Source organism: Arachis duranensis, chromosome 6 (genome assembly GCF_000817695.3).
Source record: "Arachis duranensis cultivar V14167 chromosome 6, aradu.V14167.gnm2.J7QH, whole genome shotgun sequence".
Taxonomy (NCBI): domain Eukaryota; kingdom Viridiplantae; phylum Streptophyta; class Magnoliopsida; order Fabales; family Fabaceae; genus Arachis; species Arachis duranensis.
Window position 1 is genome coordinate 74997374 of NC_029777.3, and position 11754 is coordinate 75009127.

Genomic DNA, 11754 nt, shown 5'->3' on the forward strand with positions numbered 1-11754 from the left:
TTTAAGTGAAAGTAGGGAATTGGAAGTTCAAAAAGTCGAGCCGATTCTATCAGTTCGACTAATTTTTTAATTGATTTTCTGTATGACTGTTTTGAATGTCAATCAGACTGGCTAAAAAGATTAATTCCTAGTTAACCCAATCGAATCGGCCGATCCAATCCGATTTTTAGAATTTTGATTTTCATAGGCACCAAATGTAAAATATACCTTCCATTTTTATTTCCTTGATTGTAGACAACTAAATGCACAAAACAATATATTTCATATCCGTATTTTGTTAGATAAATAAAATATTTTTTTTATTTACAAAAGGCTAACTATTTGGTTTTCAGGTGATTAAAATGTTGGATATTACCGGTACAAAATTTTATATTGTTTTTTCCGGTGAAATCCTTAATTGGTCTTTATCTATTTTTTTTTTATCAAAGAAGATAGTGTTTAAAAAAATTAAAAAAATCTTTTAAAATTTAAATAATTTAATTTATAAATTATACTATTTTCTTTTAAATAAACTTTTTAAAAAAATGTCAAGTAATAATTTTTCATTTTATCGGATTAATTTATCTAATATTTTAAAATATTAAAATCATTTTAAAATCAATTTGTCAATTTTTATAGAGACAAATTGTTCTAATACATACAGAAAATGTTATAAGCTAATTTGGGGATTGCCTTTTTTTCCTCTTGAAAATGTTGTACGAACAAACTAAAAGACATATATAATCTTAGCGCTAGGTTCTCCCCAAGTGTTTCAAAATATATAATTACGTAGAGGAGATTATATAATTTTTAAAGATTATTATAGAATAACAATGTTGTGTATCTGTTTGATTTACGCAACAGCATACTTTCTATTGGTATAGGAGATAGAAGCGGACAATTCGCTCCTTATCCATTGAATTTAAAGAACATATATAGTTTAATTATGTTTTGGTTGGTTCAGTAGAACACAAGATGATTCAATTGTTTGTTGTTCATAATAATCACAACTTGAAGTGTGAGAGTGTTGAAGTTCCAATGCCCTTTGCATAAAAATGTGCTGTGTACTCTGCCAAAGTTGTGTCTCTATAAATAGGTGGATTTTCCTCAGATAACAGTTCTTTTATTGGACTAAACACTTTTGATGTCTTATTTCCTGCTTCATCATCTGTCCTAAATAAGGTTGCAACTGATATTCTTGGTCCTATGTTCTTTGCTATGACTCTGTGTTGAACACTAATGAACTTGTCATTAGAAAGAAGCTGCACAATAAAATAAAATAAAATAAAATAAAACTGAAAATAGTATAGGGTCATTATATTTTACTTGTTTCTGCTTATTTAGCAACTAGCAAGAAGTATTTTATGTTTTTAATTTTTCCTCGAGTTGTGGACAGGCCGAAAACCCATTGGAGTAATCATAGCAAACCAATTTCTGCTATGTCAATATATTATTCTTGTTGCCTTCTTTTATAGCTTTCAGTTGTTCTAGTTAAACTTTAGAAGAGATTATATTAGTGAATGAAATTCACATCATTATTCAAGTCTTTAGCTTATTCCATAATAAGTTATCCATGAATAATTAAAAACTACTATTTACGTAGGCAATTTTTTTTTCTTTCAAGATTTTAGTATAAATATTAATAAATTATTAAAGTTGCATAATTAGAAAATTATTTTAACAAAATTATTCTACTTAATTAAAAGTCCCTAAGATATTAAAAAAATACAATGATTATTAAAATAGGCATAAAAACAAAAAATGTTAAAAAACACTATACATAAAAAACGAAAAATAATTATTTAAAATTATTTAATTAATTGTCGTGCCCTCCGTGCTTCTCTTAGTCGCATGGATAAGTTTAAAAGTTATATTAAAGAGACTAGGATCCAAGACTGCTCTTGTATGCAACTAGATGTTTTCACTAGGTGGAATTCCACTTACATAATGCTTGATAATGTTTAAAAATTTCAAAAAGCCTTTAAGAGATTAAGTGAGAGGGATGCCGAGTTTGTAATGATGCAAGAGGGCATTCCAAAGAATGAAAATTGGAATAATGCAAGATGCATTGTGAGGTTTTTGAATTTTTTTTTTATGTAATCAAAAGAGTCTCGGATTCTATATTTGTGACTTCTTCATATTTTCATCACTTTTATTCAATTCTTAGTTCTTTAAAAACTTAGACTGATAATAATGATATATTACTTAAGGATATAGCTACAAAAATAAAGGCTAAGTATGATAAATATTCGGGTAACTTGAGAAACATGAATATGATTTTTTTTTTTTGTTACTGTGGGACTTGACCCTATATACAAGATTAAGTTTGTTGAGTGGAGTTTTCAAAAGTTGTTGGAGAAGGAGGATGTTGATTTTTTATGTGGTAAGGTGAAGGAAGTATTCAATGACTTGTTTAATAGCTATAGGATTGTTTTCAATAGTTATCAAGTACACCAGTCTGCACAACACAGCTAAGATGTGGATATGGATAATAGTGCCTTTGATGATGTTCGCTTTGCAGCTTTGAAAATGATGTATAAGCAAGTGAGGGTGTCAACACAAATAAAGTGGATTTATATCTTATGGAGTCCTTGGAGAAACCAGATGATCCAAGTAGTTTTGATATTTTAGTTTGGTAGAAAGTGAGTTTTAACAATTACAAATATCCTGTTCTAAGACAAATTGCGAGAGAAATTCTAGCTATACCTATGTCAACGGTTGCTTTTGGATCCACCTTTAGCACTGAAGGTAGAGTGCTTAATCAATATAGGAGCTCTCTTACCCCATAAACTGTTAAGCTTTGATTTGTGCACAAAATTGGTTTCGAGCCGATTCACTGCCAATTGACCTTGAGGAGTCTTTTGAAGAATTTGAAAAACTTGAGAAAGGTAATGTTCTTTATTATTATGTTTTATTTTATCTACATATATTGATTAACTTTACTACTTGATAATATTTTTAAGTTACTAATATTTATTTTATTATATTTTATTATAGAACTTGAGTCAATTCCTCAACTAATAGATGAAGAAGACTCTGGTGATGAATCTGATTAGTGATCAATTCTTCACCTCTCAGCTTAGAGTTTTTTATGTTACATTTTTATTAATACTTGTTATGTTATTTAATGTTTTTTTTGTTGAGACTTGTTTAGTTGTTTTTATGCAGAAAAATTATTATTTTATCAAGAGTTATTGAATATATTAGATTGTTGGACACTTGGAGAGGTTGATTTATAGTATTTTATGGAATTTATGTTTTGCTATTATTTTGGATTCTTAGACAGATTATTAACTTTATAAATTAAGTTATTATTTTTTATTTAAAAGATCGCTGATCCAAACCGTGTAATCGGATTGGATCAGATTTACAAAAGAAGTTCATCCAACCCAATCCGCATCGCATATAAATTAAGCATTCGGATCGGATGACTTTTTTTCTTAAAACCGAACAAAATTGCACCCCAAATATCCCTAAGTAAAGGTAACACTAAAAAACCTGTTTGACCTAGATCTTGGATTTGGGAGCATTTTAAAAAAGATAAAAGTGTCTCAAACTTTGGTCTATATGTAAGTGGTGTGGAGCATCTTATGCAGTTGATTCACATAAAAATGGTAATAACAATCTTAAAAGTTACTTGTTGCGTCAGTGTAGAAAATTTTCAAAAGATTTACTTGATCCCACACAAAAAATACTTGTTATGTAGCAACTTAAAAAAGAAGAAGTGAAATGGGTAATTGTTTGACTGTTGTATCATTTGATCCTGATTTATGTAGACAAGCTCATGCTAGAATGATAATCGTAGATGAATTGCCTTTTAGATTTGTCGAAGGAAAGCAGTTTCGTTATTTCATGAGTGTTTTGCACCCAAAACTCCATATTTCGGACAGGATTTCAATTGCTAGGGATTGTTGGAACTTGTTCATGAATGAAAAACATAAGTTAAAGAGTGTCTTTATAAACTCAAATCAAAGTGTGTATTTGACCACTGATTGTTGAACTTCTGTACAAAATCTAAACTATCTTTGTCTCACTGCACATTTTATTGATCAAGATTGGAAGTTGCAAAAGAGAATTCTTCACTTTTGTCTCATCAAGAATCATAAAAGTGAAACAATTGGTGGGAAGATAGAAAAATGTCTTTTAAACTAGGGAATAAGTAGAATCTTTAGCATCATAGTTGATAATGCTAGTTCAAATGATGTTGTCATTTGTTACTCGATAGGTAGAATAGAGGATTAAAATTCACATCCTTTAAAAGGTGAACATTTGCATGTTAGGTGTTGTATTCATATCTTGAACTTGGTAGTGAATGATGGTTTGAAGGATATGCATTCTTCAATTAGTAAAATTAGGAATGCTGCTTCTCCTAGTCGCACAGATAGGTTTAAAAGTTGTATTAAAGAGGTTAAGATCCAAGACTGCTCTTGTCTGAAATTAGATGATCCCACTAGGTATAATTCCACTAACATAATGGTTGATAGTTGTTTAAAATTTTAAAAGGTCTTTAAGAGATTAAGTGAGAGGGATGCTGAGTTTGTAATGATGTAAGGGGACATTCCAAAGAATGAAGATTGGGATAATACAAGATGCTTTGTGAGGTTTTTGAAAATTTTTTTGATGTAACTAAAAATATCTCGGGTTCTACATTTGTGATCTCTTTTTCATATTTTCATCACTTTTATTCAATTCTTAGTTCTTTGAAGACTTGGGTTGATAGTAATGACATATTACTTAAGGGTATGGCTACAAAAATGAAGGCAAAGCATGATAAATATTGGAGTAACTTGACAAACATAAATATGATGATTTTTGTTGTGTGGTACTTGACCCTAGATACAAGATTAAGTTTGTTGAGTGAAGTTTTCAAAGATTATTCGAAAAGGGGGATGCTGATTTCTTATATGGTAAGGTAAAGAATGTATTTAATGACTTGTTTAATAGTTATAGGGTTGCTCTCAATAGTGATCAAGTACACCAATTTGCACAACACAGCCAAGATGTGGATATAAATGATAGTGCCTTTGATGATGTTTTCTTTGCAGCAGATTTAAAAATGATGTATAAATAAGTGAGAGTGTCAACATAAATGAAGTGGATTTATATCTCATAGAGTCTTCGGAGAAACTAATTGATCCAAGTAGTTTTGAAATTTTAACTTGGTGGAATGTGAGCGTTAACAATTACAAATATCCTGTTCTAAGTCAAATTGCGAGGAATATTCTAGGTATGCCTGTGTCAACGGTTGCATATGAATCTGCCTTTAACATTGTAGGTAGAGTGCTTAATCAATATAGGAGCTTTCTTACCCTAAAAACTATTGAAGTTTTGATTTGTGCACAAAATTTATTTCGAACCAATTCATTGCCAATTGACCTTGAGAAGTTTTTTGGAAAATTTGAAAAACTTGAGAAAGGTAATATTTTTTATTATTATGTTTTATTTTATCTACATATATTGGTTAACTTTATTACTTAATAATATGTTTAAGTTATTAATATTTATTTTATTATATTTTATTGTAGAACTTGAGTCAATTTCTCAACTAATAGATTAAGAAGACTTTGGTGATGAATCTGATTAGTGATCAATGCTTCACCTCTCAGCTTGGAGTTTTTTATGTTATATTTTTATTAAGATATTGTTATGTTACTTAATTTTGTGTTGTTGAAACTCTTTTAGTTGTTTTTATGCTGAAGAATTATTATTTTATCAATACTTGTTGAATATATTAGATTGTTGGACATTTGAACATGTTGTTTTATAATGTTTTATTGAATTTACGTTTTATTATTATATTGGATTGTTGGACAGGTTATTAATTTTATAAACAAAGTTATTATTTTTTATTTAAAAAATCGCAGATCCAATCCGATCCAAACTGCTTATAATCGGATCGGATCTGATCGAATTTCTAAAAGAAGTTCATTCAATCTAAATCGCATTACACATAAATTAAGCGTTTGGATCGGATGACTTTTTCCCTTAAAATCGAATCAAACCGCACCGCGAACAACCCTTCTCCTACTAGAATGATAATATAATATAATGGGAACAGAAAACAATCCATCACCCATTATCTTACATTCTAAAAATTCTCCTTATTTTCATTTTCAATTCTATCTTCTCATGTTCACCCCATTCTCGTTCTTGCAGGAAAACATAGTTTTATTGGGTATTAACGAGAATTATTCGAGACAAGGATCCTAAACTTCAATTTTTTTTTATAGAGAATCTTTATCCTCATCTCTATTCCCACGGAATGAATTTTGCTTCAATTCCATATATATCTTCCAAAATTTTCGCCTATTTCCTATAACGAATAAAGTGGAGCTATTATTATGAGGAGCTCTAATGAAGGACAGAATGACCAAATTGGGACCAAGTTAGTTAGAGAGAGTGAACACGTTACGCACGATCCAAAAATTTAGGGGTTGAGATGTAGCAAAAGGGAACACACTTAGTAGGCGACTAGCCGACTACATGATCATGTATGGTAGCTTGCTGTGGTACTGTCTCTTCCTCCAGAATTCTCTTCCTTCTCTCTTTCTCTATTTTTCTTTTTTCTGTAATTCTAAGGGTTTGTTTGGATGTAAGATGAAAAATGAAAGAAAAGAAAATGAGAGGAAAGAAAATAGAAAGAAGTTGATTTTTTTATTTATTGTTTGGATGAAAAGAAAATGAATCGAAAGAAAATAGGAAAAAAATTTCTTTTGTTTGTATGAAAGAAAAAGCAAGAAAATAGAAAATTATATCAGAGTAAAATTACACATTTTAAGATTTAATATATTATTTTTGTTAATAACAACATTTTTTTGAAATTATCTTCTTCTATTGTCTTTTAAATATGGTAAACAAAAAATGTAACATTATTTTTTAAATATATACAAGTAAATAATTTGATAAAAGATTAATAAAAATTATTCATAGATTATATCATTAATCTCTTTAATTATATTTAAGAAAAAGATGAAATTTGGTGACGCTCTAAAACTGGGAAGAACACAAGATATGGATTTTCAGATTTAAAAAAAAGTGAAATGGAGAATATTGATTTTTTTATTAAGTAGAGGATAAATCTGTAATTGCATCATTATTTCCTCTTTTTGAGTTAGTTTTCATCTCATAGTTGAAGAGAAAAGTTTTCCATAAATCCCACTCTGCATTTTTCTTTTCCTCTTCATTTTCTTTGGTAAATCAAACAATGAAAAATTTGATTTTTCACCTATTTTCTTTCTCTATATTTTTTCCCCCTATTCTTTTGAACCAAACACTGTGTAATCCTCCCTCTTATTCCTTCAGCTTTTTCCTTCAGGTTCTGCATGGAGTGCATGACCATCACTCTTTAATTCCTTCTGCCTCAATAATTTCAATTGTTACAATTCTTTCTGTTATACTTGATGTAATTTCCTTTTACAAGTCCGACTCCGTACTTACTTTCTATACAATTTAATCTATATCCATCAAGTTTTTGAGGCAATTACCACTGATTTACTGTTCCATTAGTTGCTTGTTCATCTATACCCTTCCATACACATGCTTATGAATCTCCATTGTCATCCTTACCTCCCACTGTTAGAACTCATCCTATGACAAGGCGGCTTTGCCCACAACAAAACATTAATTTGACATTGTTTGTACTTTAATTCGTTCTCCTTCTTCTTTTTATTCTTTCTTTTTTTTTTTCTACTTTAATTTTTCCATTTATTTGCAAATTAAATTACCATTTGAAATATCAGTTTTCAACATAGAGACCAATAAAAATTGATCCTTAACATTTGGCCAGGCCATCAATTAAAATTGGGCATGGTTAGATGGAAATTTGGCAGCCAATGTTTATAGCCAGCAGAATTTAGCTACTATCGGATATATAGGTCTTAAGCCAAAATTGGCATATGTCTAGTAGTGATCATAATTAATGGCTACTCCTCCAAGTTAAAGTTGCATGAAAATGTAGGTTCTATGAAATTATTATGAACGTACCTGAAGAAGATCCCCAATGTTGACAACAAGTGCACCATGGATGGGAGGCACATCAATCCATTGATTTTGATGTAGAATTTGGAGGCCACCAATTTGGTCTTGCAATAATATTGTGATTAAGTCATTGTCAGTGTGCTTGCTATTTCCCATCGTTAACTCTGGCTGAGGGCATACAGGGTAATAGTGACACAGAACAACGAAACCATCACCATATCCCATTTCTTGAAGGTGATTTCGGTTAAGTCCAAGTGCTTCTGATACTAACTCTAACAAAGTAGAAGCAAATGACTTTACTTTCTTTGAGTATTCAATCACAATGTCCCTGCATTTATAACCCTATGTTGAGCATCATGGAAGATGGATAATTTCAAAGTAGTATTTTGCCTTTAGAAAAATTTGAAAAATAAAAAGAAGAGAGTAAATTTATGATGATGGAACTAAAACAAAACAACTTAAATATATTGGTTTTTTTCTTCTACAATAGACAAAGCCAGTTCATTAAAAAAAATATAAATATTGATTAAATTAAGAAGTCGTCATTAGATTTCACCATATTAATAGTAATACAAAAGTAAATTAATATTATAATTTTATTTTCGCCTTACAATAAAAATTTATTTTCCAATTTGAGACCTTCAGAAAAAGCACAAATTTACCTATTACTTTACCAATTCAGTATTATTATATAAATCAATAATTAATTATTGTACGAATTAAGCACAAGAAAAGAACTCAACCCGTAGGCATGCCACAATGACTTCACACTATCATATTAGCTAACAATATAGTGCTGTATCTAAATTTAATGAAGATCTTCAGCAATAAATGAGCAGAACAGGTAGATCCCTAATGCAATTATGACGACTAAGGATTAACATTTAACAGTTTCTGTATTCCCACACAAAAATTGTATTGTTGATATTAATTATTTCATAGAATCTAACCAAGAACATAGTACTAAAATGAAAGCAGTAACAATTGAGATATTTACATAAAACCGAAAGAATAATTAAACAAATAAAACATGAAATCATAATATCCAAAACTAGGTTATATTAGTAAAACTAGAGAAAATTTCACTATTCTCTTCTACGAGATGCTAAAATGATATTTCTCTCTCTTTTATTTTCTAAATGCACATTCTCCTCCCTTCTAAATTTTAAAAAACCTCCCTTTTAATCCATATTAAACTTTTTGTGTTAACTAATATTAACTTTATATATATTATTTTAACATTAAATAAAAAATTTTAGTAAAATTATTTTTCAATATCAATATATATTAATTATTATACATATTAACAGTGGTAATATTTTTTTATTTAATGTTAAAATAATATATATTAATATCAAAAAATTAATAATAAATATAAAAATAATTGTTAACAAAAATTTTAGTAAAATTATAATTTAATAATTAAAAAATTATTGAAGGGTAGGTATTTTAAAAAAAATAATTTAATCATTAATTTTTTTAAAATATTTTAGTAAAAATACAATTTAATCAATAAAAAAATAATTTATTAAATAGTATTTTAGTAAGCAAAAATTAACGATAAAAAATAAAATTTTTGTTAATGGGTATTTTTCAAAAAATAATTTATTTTTTTTAAAAAATAGATAAAGTTAACATTAGTTAACATAAAAAATTTAAAGGTAGAAACTCAGGTGCAGTCAACTTCACGTGAAGTTAATACTTGAGAGCTGTTAGATGATTTGACTGATTTGATTAAATTTTTATCTAATGACTCTGAGATATCAACTTCACGTAAAGTCTACTTCACCTGAGTTTTTACCAAATTTAAAATGGATTAAAGAGGACGTTTTTAAAAAATTAAAAAAATGTACATTTATAAAATAGATTTATAAAATAAAGGAAAAAAAATATTATTTTAATATCTCGCATGGGAGGAGAGTAAAATTTTCTCAAAACTATTATCATCATCACGCAAACCTGCAAACTTGAGGTAATTCTTCATCTTTAGGAGGATTAGGTGCCATGGAAATTCCAAGTGAGTCCCTCCAATTAACATAAGGTTCCTGAAATAGACTGAAATTGGAAACATAAAGAACCTTCTTGGAAAGATCCCGTGTGTAGTAGCGTTTTCTGACCTCAGGATCTTGCTCATGGAACATGCGAGTTCCATTAATCATGTCATCCAACACATGAACTGGGATGCCATGGTTTATGATCTGAAAGAACCCCCAATTCTCACAAGCATCCTTAACCTTCTCCACAACATCATCGCCAATAATACCACTATTGATATCTATTATGGGGATGCTGAACTTTGATTTTGGTTTACTGCTACTATTTGACTCAGGTTCATTGCAATGGAATATAGGTGGAACTTTTGTAACCCGATTTTCTATTAGGCCTTGGACACCAAGTTTTGTATCATCAAATGCCTTCACTTCACTCATCCTATCATAACCTGAATGCGACTTTTCTATTGTGCTTGTTTCCTCCATGTTTAAGAGGCTTGATGAGGATTCAATATTAAAGATCATGGACATAAGATGAGCAAATTAAATGAAGGGGAGAGAAACAAAGTCAATGATACTTTGGTATTTATTATCGCATATTCCCATATTCAAGAGATTGAAAACGCCTTAAGGTTACAAATAAAGTTGCGTAGACAATGTTGTCCTCAAAAGAAAAATATAAAATTTGTTTGGTTGCAGGGACGAAGATAAGAATATAAAAGTTTAGTGTTTATAATTGAAGTAATTATTAATTAGTAATACTGCATGTATATCAAAATCAGCCATCAAAATCATCAAGCCACCAGTATCAAATATATGTTAAAATATAAATATACACTAAAAATAAATTAAATCATATATATTTTATATTAATACATTAGTGGCTGATTTTAGTGACTGATTTTGATATACAAATAATATTTTTTATTATTAATATTACTTTGCTACCTTAAGAAAAGATTCAGCAGCATAAACAATTAGGAAGCGAATATTTAGAGCAACTCCAATGCCACTTTGAGGAGCTCTTGTGACACGTGAGGATCATTGTACCGTCGGAGTAAAGGGTTTAGAGAATCCCTTCTCTTGGATCAATGAAAGGAGTCCTTCTGAGGAAGAATTTTTAACATAATATATAGAGCAGTTATTTAAATTATTCTCTAAAAATTTTAAAAGTGAATATTTTAATTTTTAAAAAAAATTAATACATAAAAATATTTTTAAGGTTTTATCCTGATAAGCAAATTAGTTTCTATTTTATTTTTCAGAGAAATAATAACCTAAACCAATTCTTAAAAATTTTAAAAGTGGACATTTTAGTTTCTAAATAAATTAATAAACAGATCAATTCTAATATTTTTTTTCGTCCGACATAACATTTTTTATTTATTTTTCAGCATGATTCACTAAATTTTTCAAGTATTTATTAAAAAAAATATTAGCAGATATTATAATCAAATTAACTTTTAAAGTTAAATTAACCCTATTTGATTTTTAATATGATATATTTTCAAAAAAATACTATTAAATCATTCTCACTATATACATAATTCTAAATCCAACAAAAAAATGTACTAATTACATAATAATATTGTATCATAATTTTTTTACATATTTTTAGACAAAAATAATGATAAATTTATTCATTACATTTTTATATATGTATTTATAATATAAAAAGAATTCCACAAAATAGATTAAAATACAACATGACCTATATTTAATCTCTACTATAATGATGCCAGAACTTTTACTATTATTAAAATAGATTATACTTACTAATTTAAAGAATTCCAGTTTTATAATACAC

At 28.4% G+C, this 11754-nt stretch overlaps 1 protein-coding gene across 1 annotated transcript; it reads right to left on the reverse strand.

The window, feature by feature from the left end:
• Window positions 1-759: 759 nt before the first annotated feature.
• LOC107494113 (1-aminocyclopropane-1-carboxylate oxidase homolog 1) lies at window positions 760-10565 on the reverse strand. The gene is made up of 3 exons (XM_016115141.3): window positions 9916-10565; window positions 7963-8284; window positions 760-1241 (listed from the first exon to the last, which is right to left on the reverse strand). Exons 1-3 carry the CDS (start codon window positions 10476-10478, stop codon window positions 984-986), a joined length of 1143 nt encoding a protein of 380 aa, XP_015970627.1. The 5' UTR covers window positions 10479-10565; the 3' UTR covers window positions 760-983.
• Between the last annotated feature and the right edge of the window lie 1189 nt (window positions 10566-11754).

Excerpts from the sequence above, each read along its gene's own strand:
- LOC107494113 (XM_016115141.3), bottom strand. The coding sequence starts at position 10,478 with ATGTCCATGATCTTTAATATTGAATCCTCATCAAGCCTCTTAAACATG. Across the intron at positions 8,285-9,915 it reads GAATTACCTCAAGTTTGCAG|GGACATTGTGATTGAATACT; the intron begins GTTTGCGTGATG and ends TTATAAATGCAG. Across the intron at positions 1,242-7,962 it reads ACATTGGGGATCTTCTTCAG|CTTCTTTCTAATGACAAGTT; the intron begins GTACGTTCATAA and ends TTTATTGTGCAG.